The sequence below is a fragment of the Drosophila sechellia genome, chromosome 2L (genome assembly GCF_004382195.2).
Source record: "Drosophila sechellia strain sech25 chromosome 2L, ASM438219v1, whole genome shotgun sequence".
NCBI classification, from domain to species: Eukaryota; Metazoa; Arthropoda; class Insecta; order Diptera; family Drosophilidae; genus Drosophila; species Drosophila sechellia.
Genome location: NC_045949.1, coordinates 6,188,747 through 6,213,579, shown reverse-complemented (window position 1 = coordinate 6,213,579; position 24,833 = coordinate 6,188,747). Strand labels below are relative to the sequence as shown.

General features: G+C 42.8%; 3 protein-coding genes across 5 annotated transcripts in view; 1 reads left to right on the top strand and 2 right to left on the bottom strand.

Annotated features, from left to right (window-relative positions):
- The window catches only part of LOC6613605 (discoidin domain-containing receptor 2), a 69,893-nt gene that overhangs the window by 10,187 nt on the left and 34,873 nt on the right, over positions 1 to 24,833 (bottom strand). For all 3 annotated transcript variants that reach the window (XM_032717935.1, XM_032717945.1, XM_032717955.1), the window contains 11 exons: positions 23,007 to 23,238; positions 22,331 to 22,478; positions 21,739 to 21,918; positions 21,546 to 21,679; positions 19,224 to 19,431; positions 16,238 to 16,375; positions 15,823 to 16,034; positions 15,330 to 15,477; positions 11,326 to 11,863; positions 9,677 to 9,925; positions 9,165 to 9,257 (listed from right to left, as the gene is read on the bottom strand). In XM_032717935.1, the coding sequence (XP_032573826.1) occupies positions 9,165 to 9,257; positions 9,677 to 9,925; positions 11,326 to 11,863; positions 15,330 to 15,477; positions 15,823 to 16,034; positions 16,238 to 16,375; positions 19,224 to 19,431; positions 21,546 to 21,679; positions 21,739 to 21,918; positions 22,331 to 22,478; positions 23,007 to 23,238 (2,280 nt within the window). The remainder of the gene's footprint in view (positions 1 to 9,164; positions 9,258 to 9,676; positions 9,926 to 11,325; positions 11,864 to 15,329; positions 15,478 to 15,822; positions 16,035 to 16,237; positions 16,376 to 19,223; positions 19,432 to 21,545; positions 21,680 to 21,738; positions 21,919 to 22,330; positions 22,479 to 23,006; positions 23,239 to 24,833) is intronic.
- Positions 3,650 to 4,285, bottom strand: LOC6613606. The gene has a single exon (XM_002038040.2). It carries the CDS (start codon positions 4,244 to 4,246, stop codon positions 3,863 to 3,865), a length of 384 nt encoding a protein of 127 aa, XP_002038076.1. The 5' UTR covers positions 4,247 to 4,285; the 3' UTR covers positions 3,650 to 3,862.
- LOC116800981 lies at positions 4,395 to 4,727 on the top strand. Its single transcript, XM_032717979.1, has one exon. It carries the CDS (start codon positions 4,418 to 4,420, stop codon positions 4,661 to 4,663), a length of 246 nt encoding a protein of 81 aa, XP_032573870.1. The 5' UTR covers positions 4,395 to 4,417; the 3' UTR covers positions 4,664 to 4,727.

Here is a 24,833-nt window from a genome sequence, read left to right as displayed (position 1 = left end):
TAAATTTCAATAGTCAGCGAAAAAATCATCACTGAGGAAAAGAGTGACGTGTTAAAAAAGCTATTAACAGTGGTATTCGCGTACACCGAAAAGATATTTTATCCATTTCGATTCATAGACGTGCTTGCGGACTCATCTCAAATTCGCACTGGGAAATGGAAACTACACACAATTAAACTTACCGAACCTGGCAGAATTTACACCAAATAAATTTGGTTTTAAATGTTATGGAGCTCATCATATTGCAGAAGGGGGTGGGGAGGGGGATGCTGTTGCAGTTCCTGCATTGTCTGTTGGTTCTAGTTGATTTAATTAAATGCATTTGAATGCAAATGCCTGGAAATGCGTACCGCCGGCTCTCAAAACCATCAACCATATGTGGTTCAGCACAAATACACACCCGTGCTCACCCACACACACGTGTTGGTAGTGTGCCAACATGTTAGTGTGTGTGTGTGCCTCTAGTTGTAACTAAAACAAAAACGGAAATGGTAAGCGTATGTTGCTGACAGCACCCTCTGGTCTTATTTCATGGCAAAATATGTGAAGTCATCTAAGGCTAACGAAGGGGCCGCACGGGTCGAGTTCGGTGTGTATATTTTCATAATCTAAAATGGAGCAAACGCACTCCACACAGCAGCCTGGAAATCCAATGAAGCCAAAAAGCTGCGGGCCAAATTCACGTATCATTTGCAGTTGCTCATTTTCACGTGGGACGAATGAAAAGATACTTATTTTGAATCAATTAAATCTTGAACAAACTCTAGAACTTCTTGAATATCTGGGTTATATAAGCGAATAATACTTTGAATGCTCTTTTAGTAATTAATGAGATAGTTATCTTAACTATGTATTAAAAGTTGTGAGAAAGGGATGCTGTAATTCCAATACTTTTTAGCTGATTAACTCAAACGTAAATTTACTTGATAGTCTTTTTCAAGGAATAAGTTTGAGGTGCTTTTTAAATGTAACATGTTTAAGTAGGATTAATTAGCAGTTGTCAGAGTGTCGTTAATATGATAATCACAGCGATTAAAATAATGCGACAAGATAGCAAGAACATATACAATTTCCCAAGCTCGAATGACCCAAGTGTTTTCCTGCAGCTGGAACTATTGGGAGCCCAACTCAGAGAAGCACAATGGGGAATATATGGAATTTAATTGAACTTTCTGCTGGCGTCTCTTTCCCTGAAAATTTTCAATCTCGCTCTATCTCAAATTGAACCCGACTGGAAATATCATTTGAGGGCAGTCTGGCATAACTAATTGAATGCATAATTTACAATTAAGTACGTAAGCTACTTTAATATTTATGTCTATAAATGTGCAGGCAACCTAGAGTTGATGGCCAGCCTGCCACGCCCCATTCCGCCCCTAATTCCGCCCACCGCCCACCCCCCTTTGCTTGCTGCCATAAGCCCCAGTTTGCCCGTTATCGACCATCATTTGTGCCAACTGCAATAAATGTCAATTATTCATGAATTTTCAATAACTTGAGTCGAGGCAAAATAGAAAAGTTTCTTTTCGTTTTTATGCCCTCTTATTATTTTTTATTATTTTTTTTTGTTTTTTGGCCACCAGCAGCAATGGGCAGCTGGGCAAAAGTTTTTAATAACATGTAAATATGGCCAAGAGCAAGACAGAGATGGTTAGTTGTTGGAATAGAGCAACGAATAGCTAGACATCGGCGGGCGTTAACTAAGGAGCACATAAAATATGATGCCAAACAATATGAAAAGGGAATTACTGGGGCGGCAGCAAAGCACACGGCGGCCAGACAGGGAGGCAAGATGCGGCAGAGCGAGACGGGGCGGCAGAGCAAACAAGTTTGCCTTCAAAGGCAGCGAACGTGCTCGGCAGGCACAGCTATAATGGTGAATAATTAACAGTTATTAATAATGACAAAAGCAGCTGCCGCCAATGCCATCGAAAGCAGCTTACAAAATGTATAGCACACTTTTTGGGGCCATGACGGCAGGACTCCACTTTTCGACTGGCAAAGGACAAAGGACAGCGGACAGCGAACAGCTCACTCGTAATTTCTGCACAACATTTGCGGGAGCTTCGATTTAAAATTCACCGCCAATAATAATAAATATAAATCATTCCCCATCTGTCTCTGAACCAAAAAGCAATGTCAACTTAGCCTACTTTGTTTCGCTAGAGTTCCACCTCAAATTTATGGCCAGCAAGTTCGGATCATCGGCTGTATTACTTGAACCCATCCTTATTCAGTAGGGTAATTTTAGCTTTATGCCTTATTACTTTCGAGCTAGATAATCATCAATCTAAAGGTTGACTTTTGGAAAAGCTTATGCATATTAAAGTAACTCGTAGTATTACAATCCAAAACAACTAGTTGTATTACCAGAACTTCGTAATGACATTCGGACTTCAAGTGGACCTATCCGCATAATCCAATTACTCAATCCGCCCCCATGACCCAGGACCTTTGCACCTTTCAAATGGCATCGGCAATAACAACTGCGCCCACATTAAGCCAAATAAAATAAATGGCCAGCCATAAATTACATAACGTGCGTCAGTTACACACATTTAACCATTCATCGCACATAGTGGAGTGCCTCGAATTGCGAACGAAGGCCAACTTTGCAAAATCGACAAGTGCCGGCATTTTTTATGCAAAATAATCCTTTGCCTTCCTCGTCGCCATTGATGAATTATAGCAAATTAATTTCACACTAAAAAGTGGCAAAGCCTGGCTCACACACACACACATACACTCTTATCAAGGCTTTTGCATGGCTGACGTTGCGAAAACAAGCATATCAAATTCGAATTCGCATAAATTTAAGAGACTGAGTTTGAGTTTCGAGGGCAAACAGAAGGGACTGGGAAAAAATCGATGCGCCTAAAAAGAACTGCGAGCTGCTCGGCTTTTCACACTGCTGTCGATTTCTCCAGAGTTTCAAATCTAGGAAAAATTCTATCAACTTTCCCAAAAAGTATTTACACTGACTTTGTTAATATAGAAATCGCCTTTTATATATTGAATTTATATTAAATGAATTTAAATTAAATTTTAAATCAACCTTTAAAGCAACCGAATTTATTGCTTTGAATTAATACAAAGTTCGTGTTATTTTAAATATTTTTTTTACTGTGTATAGCATGAGAGTTGGCTCCCCACTGTGACCAAACTCTAACCAAAGTCAAATCGATTATTATTTATCGTCTGCGGTGAGGGTTGCTCGTCGTTTTGCCGGTTGACGCGGGGTTGTAAAATAAATTCAATTTACTGGCAAAAAGTATCTAAAATTGAATATTTCACCTTCTTGGGGAGACGGAGCTGCCCACGTTTACCATTTTCTAAAAAGGAATCGTGCATGATAGGCTACTGTTTGAATTGTTGCTATTTTGGTATAAGACGTGTACTTTCAGATACATTTTTTATTACATAAAAACGTCAGTAATTTACTTATGTCATAACCACCACTGAAGTTTAACCTACACTTTACAAGCATGCAGTTCTGGATTTCTGATTTAAATACCCATTTTTTACTAACAAGTGATTGACCTTTAAGCGCTCAAGCACACAGAAGGTCTTCTAAAAGCAACAGGCAAAATGTTAAATTAAATTGGGAAAAACAGCTTCCAGCTGTTTGAGTAAAATCAACACGAAAAAAAGGGAATTTTTCAGACAGAAACGGTTTGGTTTATTAAATATTTGAACCTCCGGCCTTCATCTATAGAAATAAACTTGCATAAATGGCGGCCTGCGGTGCATGCTGAATTCAATTTAAGGCCATGACAGTGTCGAGAAACATTATGCTAATGACTTCGAGAACGGCAGAGAAAATATTCGATACTGCCACTGTAACAGTATCTGAAAAATTCACTCAGCGCACTCGAGACGGTCTAAGTGGCGTCGAGATACTTTGATTGGGGCTCATGCACAAAGAAGGCGAACCGAATGCCCCCTCAGGCGTTCTCACAAGCCAATCACTAAGGTTCTGGCACTGGGACAGCATCCGGTCACACCCATACTCCATATGCATGTCCAGGTCGAGATCATCGTACTTATCATCTTTGTCACACGCCGTGGCTTTGGCTCCCAGGCCAATTGCTGCCTTGTAGACAACGAATGTGATCAGGCTCATTATCCAGCCACAGACGGCGCCGAAGGCAATGCAAGTGGCCAACTGGATCGGTGCTCCATAGTCGAAGCGTAGGTGGTAGTGGAAAATGGTCAGCTCTTTCTGCAAATAGTGCTGATACTCCATAATGCTAACTGGGAATTTTAGAACTGATGCTGCTCCAAGCGCCTGCCCTTCGCAATGTGAAATGCGACAGAAATATATAGCAGTGAAAAAGTTGTCAGTTGTTGTTCAAAACGATTTTCACTCTCAGTCTAACTATAACTAATACGTATTGTATCTATCACAAGTGCTAAAATGATTCCCAACCCCATTGAAATTGTCTGCGTCCACGTGGTCCAACCGATCATTGATTTTCTGGACTACATGCTAATGGAAGTGAACTTCGTCGCCTTCCTGGCTGCCGTTGCTTGCCTTGGAGTAATCATGGGACTCATCCTTGGGATCGTGACTTTTATTTGGTTTAAAATGTCACGGGACGAGGAAACTAAGAAGACTTGTGCAGGAGATGGAATGCCGGTCAATGTAAAAAAGAACGACTAATGTCAACGTTTTATCAACTTATGTTTATTTAAATCGTAATGTTAATAAAATGAATGCGCTCTAATTCGCCGTTTTTACAGAATCTTAAAAACTTAACACAACAAAGGTCAAGTTGGTAACGCCTTTTCAGACATCGCTAAGTACATTTTAATTTCCCCCAGGAAACAGAGGCTAAAAGTGCAATCAGTAGAGATAAACGAACGAGACCGGCTTAAACTAAATTTGACCAAAAATTCCGCTCCCAAAAGGATGTAATTCTGGGAAAACCCGAGACATTCGCTGGCAAAAAAAGGGGCTCAGAAGGAGGTTTTGTCAAAGGACGACGTCTTAAGGAGCAGAAGACGAGCCCCCAAGGCGTAAAGACAATTTAAGTGCCCGCTTAGTTCGCGGAGTTCATAAACAGGACGCTCGATAAAATGAAAAACGTCGGTGGTATTTTTTGCAACAAAAATGCATGACACCACCGCCCAGGATGAGGAGCAGCCCAGTGGATGGCAGTCGGCCAATGTGGCATCCCCGACTTTATTAAAATTTTGACATCCCAAAGCAGCGGCGGCCAAGGGAGCGGAGCGGATGATTGGTTTTGTCGTAGTCGTCTGGCGCAGCCAACCAGCAAATAACCAGCAATAAAATGGCCAAAGTTTTCGCGAATGGTAAACTTTGCACTGCCATTGCACGAACACAAGTCAACAGAAACAACGAGATAGGTAGTTTAAGAAAAATTAACTTTCTGCGCCGCTGCGTTGGCAAAGGAAACGCGTCCCCAAATTAAAGGAGCATTGCAAGCGAAAAGCTCTGCCATCTAACAAATCTTTAAAAATCAGGATGATTTCATGCGAGTTTCCTCTAGTTCTACTGGGTTAAAAAATTTACCAAAAATAGTTAGATTTGACAAGGGAATATAGCTTATAATGGGTTAAAAGTTACTAAGTTTCAAGATCTGTGAACAGACTAGTGACGAACGCACCTCCCATAAGCCAGTGATCTCATATTTTGTAACAAAAATTGAAAATATTATATGTATTTATAGTACATATTTCTTAAATTGAATAATGTGAAATTGCTGTACATAATGAAGCTTTAACTGCAAACGTATACCCTAAATGTATACATATATTGTTATGGTTTTGCCCTGTTCACATCGGTGGGTGGTGGGTTGAAATGAGATTAATGTGGAAATTCCGGGCCCAGACGTTGCACAATGGGTCCAAATTAGTACTTTGGTTGACAAAATCAAACGCTTTTAAAGATAATTATTAATTGTGCTTGTATTAATAAGATATTTGTTTAAATGGAATTTAGTTACTTATGCTGTGGGATTTTTTAACTTTTTTTCCAACATTCAGACGTTTGTTTCACAAGCTCCACTGTGCGGCGGCTTACCAAACATATTCGTCATTTGAGCTCAACCAAATGTAATATGAAAATCGGGATGAGTGGGGAAATGTCAACGTGCATTGTGCAGTCGCAGTGGCATTCAGGTGGGTTGGCTGGGTGGGTGGTTGGTGGTTGGATTGGTGGGGCTTGGCTGGTTTTTGCTGGGTATTGTGGAATTTCCTGTCAAGCTAATTTCCTTTGGGTGCTGGTGTTTGGCTGGGATCGCGTTGCATTGCCCCGAGTTGGCAGCCCATTGAATCAATTCACCTGCATGCATAAAATATTTTCGCTGAAAAAACTGCACACACACACACACAAATCCATAACATTCTTATATATACATACATGGTGTGGCATACGAGCGTAGTTGTATGCAAAATATTTCAAACATTGCATATTTTATAGTTTATTGACTGCAGCGCGCCACTCCGCTCCTGCTTCATAGATTATCAACTAGTTTGGGACATGGTGTCCTCCTCTAGCTCCTCCTCCTGCTACTCCTCCTGCTAGCCATTTTTTCCATTTACGTCGCGTAGTTGACACAAAATGAGCGCCACATAGGGCGTCCCAATGGGGTACTTCCCCCATTCCCCTCCCCACCACCACACTTGGACCCAACCTTCAGTGTGTGTGTGTGTGTATTTGTTTCATTCGCCGCTTTCAGCCTTGACTTGTTTGCCAATTGCAGCAGGAGCTCTTGGAGTGTCGTGTCGCTACGTTCGGGAATTGTTTTGTATGGCATACACCCACCACATAAAATAACTTACATATATGTTGTACACTGTACGCGGTACACGGATATGGGAGTACGATTTACATGGCAGACCACCACTCGGGTCTCCAGGCAGGTGTTATTAAAATTTATGTGCGAAAAAGGTGTCGAAAACCGGACAGATCCCAGTGGGAGGTGAAATGGAATGGACCGCCGAACCAGGCCCTAAAGTTATCTTGTTAACGTGATAAAAAAAGGTAGCACTGACAGCAGAACGATCTTCATAGATCCACCTTTATTCTACATCGTATTATGCTGACCCGTTTGAGGTTCTAAAGATAATTAAGCATGGTTCTATGGAGCATTTCCGACCTTAATATTTTCCAAGTGCGCCAGTCCGCAAGATTGTAGTCAATCTGAACTCATTTCGAAAGGACCCACGACCCATTACAAAACGGGGGGAGTGTGTGTTTGGTGGCAGAAAGTGCTAGTTTCTGCAGAGAAAGCAAAAAACGGCCAGCGTTCAACTAATTTCAAATTAAACTCAACGTTAGCTGAGCAAAGCCCAGGCCACCCACGCCCATTATCCTTCAGAGTCCTTCACATTCACATGGCAGTGCCACCCAAGTACTATCTCGAACAATTTTTCAGCATTTAAACACTAAAGTGCCAAGCTAATAAACGATATTAGTGCCAAAGCTCATTTCAACAAATATTGTTAGTGTGTGCACCAAGTACGTACGTACGTACGTATGTGTGTGTGTGGGTTGTGGCAAGGAAACTGAGCCAGAGTCCTGCCGTTAGTCTGCTTGCCCCGCCCCGCTCCACCCGTTGTGCAAACATTTTCCAAACAGTTACCAAATAAAAATGATTAGAAACGTGACTAAGAGTGCAAAAAATGTTATTTACTTAACTGATGTGAGCTCTGGGCCAGCAAACTCGGCTGATGATGTGGCGGGACGGGACAATACACACGGGGACCAAAGTTTGCTGCATTGCAGTTTGCACAAGGATGCTGCAGCCATCGACATTTTCCAAATGTTCGGCAAAAACTTTCAAATTGTGTGAAAACAGCGCAGAGCAGCGGCCAATAAATGTGTTATGGTATTATGGCCTTCATTTATTTCGCTCTTCAGTGGCCAAAATATTCATATTCGAGTGAAAATTATTAATAATAACATATGAATATAATATTATTAATAACTCGAGCTAATATCTTGTTCTTAAACCGTACGGAAAAGTATGGATGACAATAACAGGGAACAAGACATTTTTAGAAAATAAAATGGACATCGCTCATCCGTCACGTTGGCCGCCTCCATTGCCAATTGCTGTCAAATGGCATATTGCTTTACTTATTCAGCATTTATATCTTATTTTATTGTTGTGCAATCAAAAGGGCGGGTTTGCGGCCAAGTCTGACAATTGCGTGCCCAAAAATAGCACACTTATTCTTATTGGATTTCAAAGGAGCATTTTGCGGAGCTGCCGAGCGGTGGAAATGTGAGGTGCGGTGCCAGGTAGTCGCTATGTGTACATATCTATTGATTTGTTATGACTAAAGCGAAATCGGAGGAGGAGCAAGGAGCACTGCTCCTTGGCTGGCTGCTATAAAAACATTTTCCATAATGTACGATGAAAGCAAAAAAGAGGCGAACGAGAAACAGGGAGAAAAATATTCGCAAATACATGACAGGGGGCTATTGCCTGCCGGTCCTCGGCTCCTCGTTGACATTTTCATTAGCAAATTAATTTTAATTGATTACATTCTATGCGAGGAGGCGCACACAATGTTTGTGGGCTGCTCGATATATTGAATTACCAGTCTATATAAATACATATACATAAAATGTATACCTTGCCACGGTGTACCTATAAATCATTCGAGTCGTTCGTTGGCAGAGTCAGAGTCGAATAATTCCATTAAAGCAACTTCAGAGTCTTTCGGGGATGCCACCAAAGATCATACAATATGAATTCGTGGATGTCGAGTTAAAAACCTGGGCTTTTAGCCTGACTTCTCCCAGGGGCGAAAAGTTAATGGTGTCTGCAAAAAACACGCTTGGCTTCTGGCTAAAAAGTATTGCATTACATTTGATACCCAGCGGATTTGCAGTCCAAGTTGGCATATTCCAGCCAGATTCGACTTATGTTTTGCCAGTCAATACATTATAATTAAGTACAATTAGTCGTAACCGACTTGAAGTGCACACAGTATACCTGTGACAAAATAATCCATTTAATTTTGATAGAGCCCCACGACACTTCTTAAAGTATTTCTCTTTGCGCCCATAAACACAAAATAACTTCAAGATTAAATGAAAGAAATTCACATCTGCTTGGAGTGCGAAAAGGTGGCAGGGAAATCACCTGCTCCCCACTTCGAGGGGAATTCTTATCTTTGGCACTTACCTTGTCGCCAGATCCCGATGTACGAAATTCATTTGCTCCAAATGCTTCATGCCCGATGCAATTTGGGTGGCAATGTAGACTAAGCACCCGAAGCTGTGCCGCAGACGTGTAAGGATTCCGATTGCGATTCCGATTGCGAGTGGAGCAGCACGCGGGGGAGGAGTCCGGCGGAGTACGGAGCGGATGCGGAAGATGCCAGCGTCAAATGAGAATTTGAAAAGTTTTCAAATGCGACAACGTCGCCAAAGTTGGTGGGGTGAGCGAGCCAAGTAACGAAGTTTCCACATCCGTTGGCGCAATTCGGTGGTTGGTCCATGGGTTGGTTGGTTGGTTGGTTGGGATCGGTGTTATCATTGAACACGAGGCCGGAAGTGTCGCGTCGGCAAAAGGCGTCGGTACAGGAAGCACGATAAAACGCACCCAGAAAAAAAGAGGGGAGAAACAACGCATTAGTTGGAAAGCACTTTCGACGGTTTCTTTTTTTTTTTTTTTTGTGCGAAGAGGGTCCTTACCTAAGACTCTTCTTGGCCATCAGTCCGCTGGTCTCGGCCACGTGCTCCTGCAGGAACTGGTTCAAGTCGCCCAGGCAGTGCGAGTAGTCCTGCACAATGCAGATGGGCTCGTCCCGCAGGCAGGCCCCCACCAAGCGGGCCACATTGGGGTCGCTCAGCTGGGCCAGCTGCTTCGCCTTGCTGCGGAACTCCTTGCGCAGATGGTCATTGGCACCGGGTCGCAGGGTGGCCACTGCCACGAGGGTAGCGCTGCGATGGAGATCAGATTCGGTTAGATCACTGGGATTATGATCAAGAAAAACATATGACACAGCTCCAGAATGGTGACGAATGCAACTAAACAGCTATTCACCTTCTTCCTTACTTTTCTATAGAATATCCAATCGAAAAGAGCAGACCAATACCGTCTGTTCGCCTTACTACATGCAAATTTACAGTAGTCTCTACCCCTGCACGCACTTCTTACATTCTGGCTCATTGCCGAAATATGCAAATACCACAGAAATTGTTAAATTTTTGGTGCGTCCATTCGTAATGTTGTGGCTTTGATTTTCAACGTCTATTATAATTTTCACCTGCGGTCCAGGACAATAAAATCTATCTTTTGTCTGATAACTGTCTCTCCAACTGTCCATTAATATTTTAGCAGACTGTCAGGCCCTTGGGGGCGGCAATGCGAACGCCCTCAAAGTTGCCTCTCAGCTGCCTTCCGCAAAATGCCCTATGCCATATTAAAGTCTGTCTGGAAGTGTGTGTTATGTTCGGGTCGCTATGGCTGTGTGTGTGTTAATTATTTTGCATACATCTGTCTGAGTCTCGGAGGTTTCTCCGATGGTTTTGCAGCCACTGCAGGGACTCACTCCCGTTCCACGTGCCACGCGCCGCAGTGCTGGGCAGACTTTGCCTGCTGGCTGGGCAATATTACGTATACGTAATACGTTTTGTGGCTTTCCAACCACAAAACTATTAAAGCAAGCTGGCAAATCGAATTGTTACGTAACGTAACGTATTAAAATGTGCCAGAAGCAGAATATTGGCCTGCCACCAGGATATTGTTCGAAGCTTGACTCTAATTGATTTTTGCGCATGAAAACCGACGAGGGACGTCGTGGCCGGAGACGGTGAATTGTGGGGATTACAATAGTCATGGGCATATATTTCAAGTGATGAAAGGAGGTTGGGTCTGCGGAAGAATAATAGAACTGGGCGCAAAGGTTATGTGTACATCTATACACACAGAGGTTTGCGGTTGTAGCATACTTGATGGATGCATAAGCCTGTCAACCCGCCATTTGCAAGCTAGAATCAGAGAAGCAGACTTATCCTGAGTAAATTACCCCACACAGAAATAAAGTTTCGGTAAAATCAAGTAAATCTACGATTTAATTGCTTTATCTGACAATTTTTGGTTGAATTTAATAAGAACAAGAGCAAGCGATATGGTAGTGCCACGACTATCAGATACCCTTGGCACACTAGCTCCACCTTGCGGCAGTTATATACTGCCCATAGTAGCTAGTTTCGGTCGATCTGCAGTTTTACACCCGGGAAGTTTACTAAAGATTTGCCCTCATCCCCCAAGTGGAATACTTGTTTGTGTGTGGAGTGCGGAGTTGGAGGGCATTCCGTTTGCTGTGTGCAGTACTTACTTCAGCACATTTGTTTCGCACAAATGCAGCTCACCAAATACGCCGGAGCCCAGTTTCTCGACGATGACCAGCGACTGACGTGGAAACTCCTGCACTTGGCAATTGGCCCGCTCCTCGTTAATGTCGGCGAAATTTGCGCTCATATCCAAATTGTAATGATGCGGTTTGCCCACGCCCACCCCACTGGTGGGCGTGGTCGCAGCCGTAGTCGAGGAGCTAAGGGATCCACTACTCTGGGAACCCGGCGTCGCCACTGGCATGGGTTTGCTGCTAACTGGCGTTGCTGCGTAATATTTCTCCGGCGGCGGTGGCACGGGCGGCGAAGGTAGTGGCAGTGTGGCCGCATTAAGAGAGTTGCGTGCGCTGGCGGTCACTTTGCCTGTGGCAACAACGAATTCAGGACTCGACCCCGTACCAGGACCCGTGCCCGTGCCCATTCCCGTTCCTGTTCCGCATCCCGAACCGCATGGCGGGGCATTGGGCAGCAGCTGCTGCATGTGAGGCACCGCATAGTCCTGGCACACAATGTCCGGCACATCTGCAATTAGACGGAGACGGGTTAGTGCTAATTTTGTGCGATAAAAACCCAATAAAGGCCAGCCAGTGTTGCCAATCGTTCCATTAGATTCCTGAAAATCTGTTCACATATAGAACCTTTAAGCTATTCGCATCTGATTAGCAAAAATGATAATCTTCAAAGGGTTTTGACTAACGGTAGACCTTATTTCTACTTAAACGTAAATGGAATATATATACCTAAAATTAAGACAAATAAAAATAATTCTCCCGAATATTTCATTGGTTAACCATTATTTGATGCGTAGTTGAAGGCAAGAAATGTTCAAGCAACTGCATGTTGGCCATAAAAACAAAGTATTTGCTTCCCACTGCATATGATTCAGTACAGTTTGCTCACAAAGTGCAATAGTTTGCATTTTGTGGATGTTTTCTTTCTCAGCTCTTACAAATCTTCGTCTTCCTGCTTTTCCGTCGGTTTCATTTGTTCTGTCCAAGTCTTTTCTGCCTTCAACTTAAAACTTTTCCCATTTAGCCATAAGGAAAATGGAATGTGCGCAGAAGAAGAAGGATGGCACAATGGAGAAGCATTTGGCCAGATGAGAGGTTGAACCTTAGGGATAGGAAAAACGGCGTGTGGCTAAAAACTAAATGAAATTAATTGCAACTTGACGCCCATGATTTTACTGTGGAATAAAAGCGCGCTTCTTGGGCAAAAATCTTTTATCAAAATTTAGCTGGAAAATTAGGCCTGCTAAATAATAGTGCATTTTGTAACGAAACTATTCAAATGGAATTGATGTTTTCTGATTTAGGGATTTTTAAGGCACTTAATTCCTTTTCTTAAACAGGTGATTTAATCTTTTTTTTCAGTTCTTAGAATAATATTATTGTGAAAGTTGTTGTGAAAGTGCTGACTGCCTGTCAATTTGTTCGCCTTAGAGTCCTTTCGCATTCGTTGTGGAACAGAAATACTAGAAGGACATAATAACATAACAGCCAGAAGACGGGAGACAGATTGGGCCACAGTCGAGCCACAAGGACAGTCGCTGGCACTCAACGAACGTTAATGACAAAACTTTTCGACGAACGAGCGAATTTCGCATGCAGGAACTCTGAATGTCTGCACGTGTGTGAGTGCCAGCTACAATTGTGTGCACGTATATAAGTGTCTATGTAGCCGAGCAATCAGGACCCTCCACTTTTGAAGTTGCACTAAAGTTGTTAGTTCTTACCAGTTGAAATTCAAAATACTATACTAGGATCGAATTTTCTAAAATAAACATGCCGTTCACTTTCGAAATGTGTTTGTACAAATGGTATTCAAGGATTTTATAAAACATAACATGTAATTATAACATTTATGAACTTTTCAACGAAGTCGATCCTGATGTCAACTGTATATGATAACTTTCGAAGATCAAACGAATTTTTAGAGCTCCAAACGAGTTGTTATGCTTTTAAGTTCCTTTTACTTTTTCACTACTATTTTCTGTTCATGAAACCAACATAAACAAGGATTCACGAAATTCATGGCAGAAGGAAGGTAAATTTGGGACTGCGTGTCAGACTGACTGGTTGAATATGGACGACCTGCTTTCAAATGACTTTCGTTTCTCGTTTTCTGCTCAGTGTTATTGCAATACTTATTTGCATGCAAAGTTATTAAGTTCGTGGAATCCTTCTTTTTTTTACAAGTCTCTGCTTTCCCGTCCTTGTGGTCGTGTGCAAATTGCCAGTTGACTTCAAAAATATAGTTTAATTTGAGTGACTCGAGTCGAGTCGAGTTGAGCTGTTCCCGGTTCAAGAACTTTTCAGCCGGCCCGAAGTTTGAAGCACTCAATTTTGAATCGCGCGAGACTGTGCCGAGTCGAGCCAGCAACTCAGTCCTTTCTTTTTTTTTAATTTATTTCAGCTAAATTAAATTAATATACCACCAGGCAGAGCCAGACTGAGGAATTGCAGGGCGGAGTGGAGCGGAGCCATGACAAATATTTGCTGCCCAGTTATAAAATGCACCCAAAGGCAACGTCAGGAAACTTTTTGGCAAATGACTGCAGCGCATGAAAGGCGTGCTGCAAACGTTTATGATGAGTGGGAGTTGGATGAGCAGGATGAGCAGGTCGCCTGGTGGGTAATCTCAACGAGAATGTCCTCGAACAATCCGCACTGCATGGCTGTTGTCGATTTTATGTGAAGTAGATAAGCGCATCTTACACAAGGACCACCCCAAGCTGGGTACCACAAAAAAAAAAATGTGTAACCTGCGGGCCAACAGAGGAGCATAAGAATTCATTACAATTTACGGAGCACGGGTCGTAACTTTTAACTGCAGTTTATGTCCGTGTGGCAATTAAAACCGTGCACATGTCGCACACAAAAAAGGGGCACACAAAACATGCTCGTACTAGCCGGATGAACTGGTAATACCCTTGGTAGGGAATCCAGTGACTTTGCCGGAATAAACGGTAGCACAATCTGGAGAATCCTCCAACATTATATTTGCACGGAGGTAATATGGTATACTATTGTTAATCAAAATGGTTTATAAAGAGTCATGATGAAATTTATTATATTAAGAGAAACTATCCAAATGTTGGAGCATTAGAAAATACGCATACATTTTGTTTAGTGTTTTATACATTTTTCTTTTTGTTTCAAATACCTCCTGTTCAGCCTGCATACCCTGCAAAATATTCCGAAAAAAACCGCCTGGCTCAGAAATTCAAAATTATGTCCTGCGGTGCCAACAACGCTCTCTCTTCCGACCAGTTTTTTAGCCCCGTCCAGTTTCTTTGCCGGAGCAGCATATACATCGCTGTGAACGCCGCACCACCAAACTTTCGGATCCATGTTGTCCGCTAAATTAAGCATTACGTTCTCGGTCCTGCCCCCCGCTGCTCCCCACGCCAGTTTGCCATTTGCTATCGTGCCGCAGGAACATCTGCATGTCCTGTCACAGCCAGGACGCAAAACATCAAACTCATCAAGAGCGACACCAACAGCCCGGCATAGCAGTCGTACTGCGGAGAGGAGTGGGTTTGGATTGGGATTGGGATCGGGAGTAGGAGAGCCGTCCCGTCAAGTGCTGGGAGCCCAGTAGTTCCATGGCTGGGGGCAAGTGCCCACACATCATTGTCATAGGTGCATCTGCCATCAGGATCTCCTAACACTCAGCACACAGGTTTTAATGGGTTAACGCACTTCGTTATATTGTGCCAAAAAATAGCATTTGCCCAAACAGTTGGTGATGGAGTCTCAAACAGGAATGAGTTAAATTAAATAATAATAATAACTTTTAATTTAACTATAAATATGAGGTACAGCTGGATGCAGAGAGTGAAGTTGAAAGTGTTAGAGCAAGGAACTAACTGCATTGATTAAAATTATTTAATGCAAACAATTTGGAAACTCTTTTAAAATAAACCCCACCAAGCTCTCTCCACCAAATACCGAACTTTTCTCGCAGTGTACGTTGACCGACTCACCTGTATAGTCGGGTGATACATGCTGACGCTGCAGGTCATTCATGGGGCAAGCACTCGCCGCACTGGTGTACATGTTCGCGTTGAAGGGCTCATGGTACAGACTGTTCTTGTCAATGGACGACTCATTGTCATCCATTGTTGTGACCACCTGGGGGGGCGAAAAAAAATGGGTAGTAGATGGTAAAAAAAACGCATGTGTTGCCCGGAGCTCTTTTTGCATTCCGCTGTCCGGTTACTACAGTTTTTAATCATGATTTCTGGAATATGGCCGGCGTTTGTGCTCGGTCCGATCTATTTTTTGGGTTCTGTGCTGTCCTGTTGGCCCCCGGAGCTGCTGACTGCATCCCGGAATGGTCCAAGGATACAACTGACCAAGCTCCGCCGTAGGATGCCGGCGGGAATTCGGGTTGTTATGCACTTTGCATGTTACATAACCCGGCGAGTTTGGCGGAATGCATTAATGGCAACTTCAGGATTGCGCTTAGGCGCTTACCTTCAGGACACCGTTGACGTTAAGTGTGTCCGGGCTGAAGTTGTGCTGGAAGGCATCCAATCCGTTCTCCCTGCCCCTGGCGTGCTTGTTGCGAGCCACTATCAGCAGTATAAATGCCACCAGCAGCATTATAATTGTGCCCAGCACTGTGATTATGACGCCGACGAAGCTCGTCTCCGGTTCCTGGTGGTCAATGGGCTTCGGAGATATAACTAGTGAAGAGATTTAAAGGATTTTGCATTAACTTGTAGAAAACAGGATTGATAGGAAACTAAAGAGATATAATTAAGATATAATTCACACCTATCCAGCATGGATAAAAGGGACATTAAAGAAGTCCTGGGCAAAGTTAGCCAAGTCTCATCTTTATTGAAACAAATCGGGGGTACTTTTTAATTCAATATACTCTACCCACCTTGAGTCGTGTGCTGGCTTCGTTCACCTCCGCTGCTAATCGCTCGTCCGACTTCATCGCGCTGCAACGGATAATCTGAAGTGGCCGGCTGTTTCTCGCCATTCGCTAGTTCGTCCGTGAAATTGCCGACCACAGGAGCTGAAAGTTAAATAGTAAGTTTATAAATATGAGTACTTTTCTTCTAATTGTGTGAAAAATAGGCTCAGATCAAAATTGCTTTCCCTAAAGGCTATTGAGAACTGTGTCTTTGACCCCATGTTTGTTTTGCTTTTTTGGAGTGCGGAGGACTTTTAAGAGGTTCGAAAGAAGCAAGTCCACCTACTCCAAACGAGGCGTGGATGCTGTCCGCCTTGATAAACTGCCTCCACTAATGGGTCCTGTGAGCAATTAGGGGAAATGTGGCATTTGGGAGACGCGGCGACGAAGAGCGATTATTATGATGAAAAATGGCCGAGTGCTTCACGTCATATCAGCGCCCCGACGAGCAATGACAAGTTGGGTGGGAAATCCGCGAGAAGCGGAAGTGTGAAAGGGGCATTACGCTGAGCTGTAGGTTTACTTAAAGGCGTTGGAGCGTGCGTCGGCGATTGTTTGCTCCTCCGCGGACTCGATGTTGACTTTTGCCCCGACGCAGACCAAACATATATCCATCGAAAACCCAGACAGTCGTCAATAACGATGAGCGACAACAATACCGACTAGACCAATGGCCGGAAAAGTTTACCCAACGGTCTGTTGACTTTGTTTTTTCTATATCCTTTTCCATATCGTACAGATGCATTTCCGCCTGGAGCGATTGCTCAACCCTGCTCGCTGGATATTTAAAAACAAAAACGGACAAATTTGTATAAATTTAGAAAAAGTCGAAAAAAAAACATTTAACAACTCGGGGGGATATGCTAATTTGAACAGCTCTTGGCATTGATTTTTCGCTTGTGTTTTCGGTTTCTCTCCCGCCTTCGCCGCCTTTTATTTTCTTTGGCAACAAAAGTTTTTTGTATACTTTTCGGGGTTTGATTTTAATATGCAAATAGCGTCGATGGAAGGGTTTTGCCTAAAATGTCTGGAAAAGAGGGGGTATCGGGATTACTAAAGACAACTTTGCCGCGACATATGTAGGAGGAGTCCGTTTTAAGATGACTTTAAAATTTGAAAAACCATAACGGTTTTGACTTTCTCTATGCTATTTTCAATACAAACTCACTCTTCAGCTCTTAGTTCGACTGTCATTAAGGAAATTACAAATCGAATTCGCATTTCGAGTGCTGTCAAGGCCAGCTTATGGGCAAAAGAATCAACCGAATTGAGCAGCAAAATTTCCACAGCATTTCCAACCGGAGACATCTTCATCCCATGCGACACACACATCGCCAGCCAAAGCGATTTTCAATTAGAAAGGATTAAGCGGGACAAGCTGCACAAGGACTTAAAGAGCGAGCAGCGGAGTTATCGAAATGAATTTGAATGCATTCACTCGGCGAGTGGGTGAGTGAATGAATGAGCCATCGGATGACTGAGCCGTATGCATCCAAACAGCAAATGAAGCGAAAAAGACAGGACGACCGTTGAGCAGAGACAAAGCATGTGCTCCATTTGCAAAAATATATTGCAACGTTATTGATTTATCTAGGTAAGTGTTCCGGCAGAGCTTAACTACGCTGCCGACCGAGGCAGGGCATTAAGGGATAAAACAAATGCAAAAAAGTAAAAGCGAAACACAAATCTCTCAGGAGGACTAAGCCAGCGCCATGGGCAACAAACACAAACACAAACAGAAGGGTTTGCCATGTGCGACACGGCACACTGGGAATACTCTGCAATTCAATTAATCGCGTAACTACTAATGTACTTTTTATAGCATACCGAATATAACTATGAAAAAATTAAAGACACAATCGCGTGTTCAATTAGCACGAGCAAATATAAATGAGCTGTGGTGAGCAACAAATGTATTCCCCAAACGAAGTGGTTAAAATTGACTGCTGACCGTAAAAGAAATATGGGACTTCAAAGGTATGTGCATTCCGCATCCCATAATTTGGTCTAGATTTGTTGGAACCATCGAAAACATCGATCTTGAAAGTTACACATGGAAGGCCAGATTATATTTACTTGCCCCCATCATTGGAAGGTACTACATTTTAAAACAAAATGCAATCCGAGGCTGACGACTGTGATGAAAGCTTCTGGGAATCCGGCTCGGCTGCTCATTGAGTTGCAAATTTCAAATGCACAAAAGGAAGGCAACTCATTTAATTTTTACAATATCCCAGTGCTTCACTTCGGTTCGGCTCTTAGTTCTGTTTCCACTGGAGCATATGCTGCCGGATTCCCTATGTGTGTGTGTGTAAGCACTTCCGTTTCCGCTGCAACGTCACAATGGCAGTCGAGTTGCAGTAGCAGCAGCAGCAACTTACTTCCCTCCCCCTCTCCGCACGGCCGCTTTGTATCACTCTATGCGCAATTGCACACGGCAAGGAAAAACAAAGCTGCCGGCTACTGGTGCTCATGGGTGAGTCAAGTAAAAATCGGTCCATATATGTATATACATATGTGTGTAAGCTCCCAACCAACACGGTTGGTAATAAATTTTGCGCCATTGAGCGAGAGTCGAGACCTTCTTGATCGAGTCTGCGAGCTCGTTTTTAATTAAATGCGCAGCGATTTTTAGTGTCAGTGGGAATTTTCAATGGATGAGAGCTGTGTTTGTTGCTGCCGCAGTTTATGTTTGACTTTGCCACCGTTGGCCCTCACGTACCTTGTTGTTTTTGCCATTTTGAGGGCTTAACTACGTATACTTTCAGCGGCGCTCAAAGGATGCAGGATTCCAAACTACACACACACACTCTTTGGAGACTTAATTTGTAGCTCAATGTTGTTAAAGAATATGTATGCTCATGATTAAACTAAGCTACTTTAAAGATATATACTTTAAGTATATTCATAATCTAGCTTTTACCCTTTTTGTTTGATTGACTTTGCTTACCTGATATGAACGTTATCTCGCTTATCATCATCCAGCGGGCGGCGAAGTATAGATGCAACTGCAGGTAGCGCCCCAGGCGATGATGCAACTTGATTGTCACGTCGCGTGCATGATCCAAAACCAGATCGGGCATATAGGAAAACTGCACTGGTTCCCCGGAGAAGTGGCGGCCGCCAATGCTGAAAAAAACTTTGGCATGGACGAAAACCTGGAATAAGGAAACGGATCGACTTTAGAGTAAAGGAGCATAGATATAAAAGGTATAGATAAAATAATTCATATATAATTTCGCATCTTTGAATGGGTTTGCATTGAAAGAATTGTTACACAACATCAATTAATTCTTGCTCGCGGCTTTGCCAGCTAATTTATACAGAGTTCAGATACATAGTTGTATTAATTAATATTCAGCCGTCGTAGTCAGCAAATGGATGGACAGGTGTGGGTGCACACACCTCTTTTCAATTGTGTGAACTTTGAATCGTATACAATCAGTATGTGTAATTTTATTCCCTACCGCCAATTTTGGTTAGAGCCACAAAATCGGTTATGGTCAGTTGTGAAAGCGACTTGTAGTATAAACAAACAAAAACACCTTAATTTTTTAAATGGCTTGGACTGGATGTATCGCCTATTTTTGGACAGCCGGATGCAGAGTGTTGTGTGAGTTGTAGTTTGCACCTAAGAATGGCTAATGAGTTGTATATCTAATGGCTCAAAGCTAAAACCAAAGTTGGTAAAGAAATATGAGTACCGTAAACCAATAAACCACCAAGACAACACTTCTAATCAAATTAACATCAAGAATGATAAAGAATATGTTTATAATTACAATATTTCTTATCATCTTAATCTTTGTATCACATTTATATGCTAACGTGCATAAACTTCCGACAAAAATCTAATTATTGGGGTTCCCCGTTTCTTAATAAACCGCAGACTTTACAGCCAATTGGCAGCAGCTTTAAAGCAGCATATAAAATTTCAATTACCACAAATCTCGGATTTGATGCCGCCACTCGGGGCGCAGATGGAGTTTCTTAGATTCACCTGGAGGCATGGAGGCACTCAAGACCCCATTAGCCGCTCAATTCTGGTTTCGGTTTTCACGTAACTTACAGAGCCTCTATGTCGTCGGCTGTTATGATTTTCATTTTTACGACTTTTCATTACCATTATCATTCGGTTGGACCAGTCTTCGCTATCAAACGACCCATTAGTCATGAAATTACGAAGTGAGCTTCTCAGCAGATCAACGTTGGCCACTTTGCGGTCGTACCGTAAATAGTGGAAATGCCATTTATGACGCATTGATAAGCCTCAAAATTACACTGAGTGCGTTTTAATTATGACACGCGTGTGGCCCCCAAACGCCACCTGTTGGATCAAAAGACAAGCCAGCCCAACCGCACATCGTGGTCAGTGGTCTGGCGAAGATTTAGGACTTTTTTCCCATTCACTTTGAGGTCTGTTTGCTTGACTTTCCCCTCAGCATTACTAATGAGCAGCTCCCATGCCACCAAAATGCATAACAAATATACTGTCTAGATTAAATGGGTATGGTAGCTATGGGCAGTAGTAGCTATCTTAATTAAGTAAGTATAACAATACATAGTGCTATTAGAATATATTCTTTAAAAGGTATTTTTAAAAACGTTTATGGCGTTCCTGTAACAAGTTGGGAGTGTTCTAAAAAGTAAACACTGTAACAATCATTTTTTGTGGCACAGCTATTTGTTTACATGGCATCAGAGTTTAGATAAAGATATATGTACATATGTGCACTTTTATTTATATATACGCACTCACGCTGTTTGTTTACTTTCGATAAAGAGACTGCAGTGAGTAAGGAAATGACTTGATAATGGGTGCACTGGATCCCTCTCCATTCCCTACTCATAAGTACTCCGAGTCGGACCCCAAGAGCTCACCATATCAATTTTAGTTTGTTTAGGTTCGATTCCGTCTTCGGTTTGTTTATAAAATGCGTTTTTTTCGATTTTTTTATTATTATTGCTTTGGGTGGAAGTTGCTGGAAATGTTTAGCTCTTATTTGCTCATTTCGCCGCCAGTTTGTCTGGCGAGGGACCCCCATTTGTGGTTCCAGGCAACCCCATAGCGTTTTTGCTTTTACGATTTACTTCAACGGAATTTTGTAGATGTGGTGATTAAGTGAATAGCACTAGTTAACAAAGTAAAATAAAAAATTAAGTAGGGCAAGCAAGATTACCTTAAAATTTATTTAATCATTGATACCACATTTTAAGGGCTTACGGAAAAGGCTTGATCTTAGTTGGTTTTTGTGTTTAACTATTCATTTACCTGAACATCTTTCGAAAACATATTGTTAGTGTGTATGATAACAGCACTGAAATTTCGAACTGTCTCAAACTCGAATATGATTTCAACTGGTCGCCCGAGCAAAGTGTCGTTTCGCCAACCAATCCATTCGTAACCTGCAAAAGTGATACAAATTTCAAAAGAATTTAACTTTTAAATGCTTCAACAGTCATACCTTTGCCAAGGCCATTAATATCGGCTCGAAAGTTGTCCTTGCCCCTCTGACCATCAACGAGTTGGCCCAAACCGTTGACATAATGATCCCCCTCCTCGTATCCATCGTAGGTTTTGTCCGACAGATCGATGTCCATGCCCCTCTGCATGCCATTGGGAATACTGTACGATACAATTCCCTCTGCAATGGGAAAGAAATATATAATATAAATATTTAAAATAATTTATTAATATTTTTGTTAAATTTTTGAAAGAACACAAGAGAAAACGGACGGACATGGCCAGATCGACTCGGATGCGAGCAACGGCTACAAATATGTATCTTTAGCTAGAGTTCGCAGAAAATTAAGGAATATCATTTTATGGGAATTGAAAGTGTACTTTCGCATCAACAAACTTAATTTTTGAACTAGTACTTTTAGGCTTCGGACTCGTAATAATTTATTTTCTGTCCGACTTTCATTACATTGCAGCTAAGGCCTTAGGCCACGAGCAAGATCGAATGGGGCGATATAGGGGTCAGGGGTTCCCGGTTCCTATGAAGTGGGAGTGGGGTTGGGGGCATAACTCATGGCAAGCGAATGAGCACCTACCTTCCCAGGCACAGCCGACGATCTCGGCGCGCAGGCAGACGGTGCGATCGTACTGGCTGTAGGGATAGAGTCGCACCTTGGACGCGAAGACGCTGGGCTGGAGCACGTTCTCCACCTCGCTGTAGGTGTTTATGTTGCCGGGCAGCACCTGGAACGAGAGGAGGGAGTTGGTGCCCAATTGGGGTAGGCATTACAAATGGGTGGCTGGCATGTGGTTCGCTGTGGTGTGTAGGTGGCAATCTGATCGCCAAAATACTATCATGAGCAGGCGAAATAAAAACAAAAGCGCTAAAATTGATTTCACATCGCTGGCAGCCAGCAAATCGATGGAACGGGTTCGAGTTCGCTTCCCAGCCGCGACACCTACGCAATTTTCTCTACTCCTCCACTTGCCAGTAATTCGCACGTAAATTGATTCCCTTAAAGATCCAATATCTTCTGCACACTCGCCGCTCGAACCCAAGTCCCCAGATGGTTCAGATGGTTATCTACACTTGCCCCGGTCGGCTCATGATTAATGTGTGAATGGGCAAAGCATAGAGTATCTTCGCAAACAGACTTTTTCTCACAGAGATCCTATTTGTTTAATGCCTTATTCCGATATAAACTAAAACTGTGAGTAATTTTGCGAATTGCCTTTTCCACACCATAGTTTTATTTCGTGCTTTTAGCTCACCTCTTTGCCTTGGAGGCTCCTCCATCGAATCCATTTCTTGAGGCCCGGCCTCCAGTACTCAATCACATAGGCTTCGGTATACTCCTGCCCCTGACCCTTGCCAAAGCGACCCTGGGTTCGTATGGCACTGACCAGGTGGACACCTAGCAGGTCGACTTGCAGATACTCCGTCAGACCACGAGATACCATGTGCTTGGGACACCAAGCGCCTCCGTTGTTGTCTATCTTAAGTCTGAAACGAAAGGGAAGTATTTAAGTAAGAAAAACATTTCTTAAACACTTAATATACTTATATAATAGTTATACATTACTATCTTCATTAGTGAATGCTCGTCAAATGTATGTCTGTTTAAAGTCGGTGCTCTGTAAGTGCAGTAACTTTTATTCACAAAACTGCAAACATATACTGCATTATAGATATATACAATACACACACAGTTTACTTCATTCCTTTCGTGACCTACATTCTGTTCACTCGGAACAGCTGGATTATGTTCAGTTTGCATTTTTTTGTCACATGCTTTGTGTGGCATATTTTTTTGCAGCCACTGTTGGCCGCTCTTCATACGCTATTTTACGTTAATCGCGCCTTACAGCGCCCCAAGTCAGGACACCATAGGGCGAATTCGTAACGAAACGCCCGAGAGGATCTCCCCTCTACGTAAAAAGTCCAAAAATTCAACGATGCCAAGCTGGCACAGCGAACCATTACCAATCCTGCCCAAGGTAACCCCCCATTTCACCAACTCCACATATTTGCTGAAGGAGCGCAGCACGACGTGTTTTCCAGCATTAATATCAATTTGGTAGTCATAAATCCCACGGAGAGTGTCTCCGCGCGATACTCTGCGTTGCTTATTACCGTTAACATATGGGTCACCTGGGATTGCATTTAGCATAATTTTCATGACAAACGAAGCTGTGGGGCTCGGAAAAGAGAACTGAAAATTCCAAACGGAAACATTTTCTCAATGCACATTTATAAATTGGCCAAATGATGTCTTGAAGTTCTGAGCTCCCGAAAGTCTCGCTAATATAATACAAGGCTCAAATTCGTGACCCAGAATTGAAGTTTGCACAGGAAAAAATAAACAAGAAGTATATAAGTACACTCAACCAAAAATTAGGAAAAGTTGAGCCGAGTTAGAAAGTTTGCGTCTAAAAAGGTTAAGAACTTCTGAAATACAGTAAATCTTTATGGTAGTTAATATACTGCAACTGCTTTTAAGCTAGAAAAAAAAACTTAAACTTGGGAATCGTTAGGCTCTTTTCGCTCAGTGTATCTATTGCTTGTTATGCAGCTGAAAAATGCCAGCTATATTTCGTTTAGGCCAGCTTACATTGCATTTCGGGCAAGGAGATCCTTTTATTAGCTTCGTTTCGAAGGAGCACTAACGAGGCCGACAGCTCCACTCATTTATTGCGTCACATTATTTAATACCCGAAAACTATTCCCGAGAGGACGGAGAAACGAGTCCGGAAAATGCCGTGCGAAAATGTGTTTTTCACTCAACCTGCCGCTGCTGTGCTGTGGTTTCGCTTTACGGAAAATTGTTGCATACTTTGCAAGCGGAGCCCAGGATACACGGCGCGTTATGGTCAAGTCAACTGAGGAAAAGCCCCGTCGAGGGAAACCCTGAACCCGAGCAGCAACATCTGGAGCAAGTTTTATTTAGGCAAGAGCCACTAAAAAATGCCATAAAAGGTCGGCGGCTATCGCATAACTGCAGCACACGATGTTAGTTCCCCCCGGAACACCTGGCTTCTCCAACGTTCCCCCAAGCCCCCGAACCCACCAAAACCGACTAAGTGGCAAAAGTTGCATTT

What these genes read in the sequence shown, in the direction of transcription:
- LOC6613606 (XM_002038040.2), bottom strand. Translation starts at nt 4,246, where the DNA reads ATGGAGTATCAGCACTATTTGCAGAAAGAGCTGACCATTTTCCACTAC.
- LOC116800981 (XM_032717979.1), top strand. Translation starts at nt 4,418, where the DNA reads ATGATTCCCAACCCCATTGAAATTGTCTGCGTCCACGTGGTCCAACCG.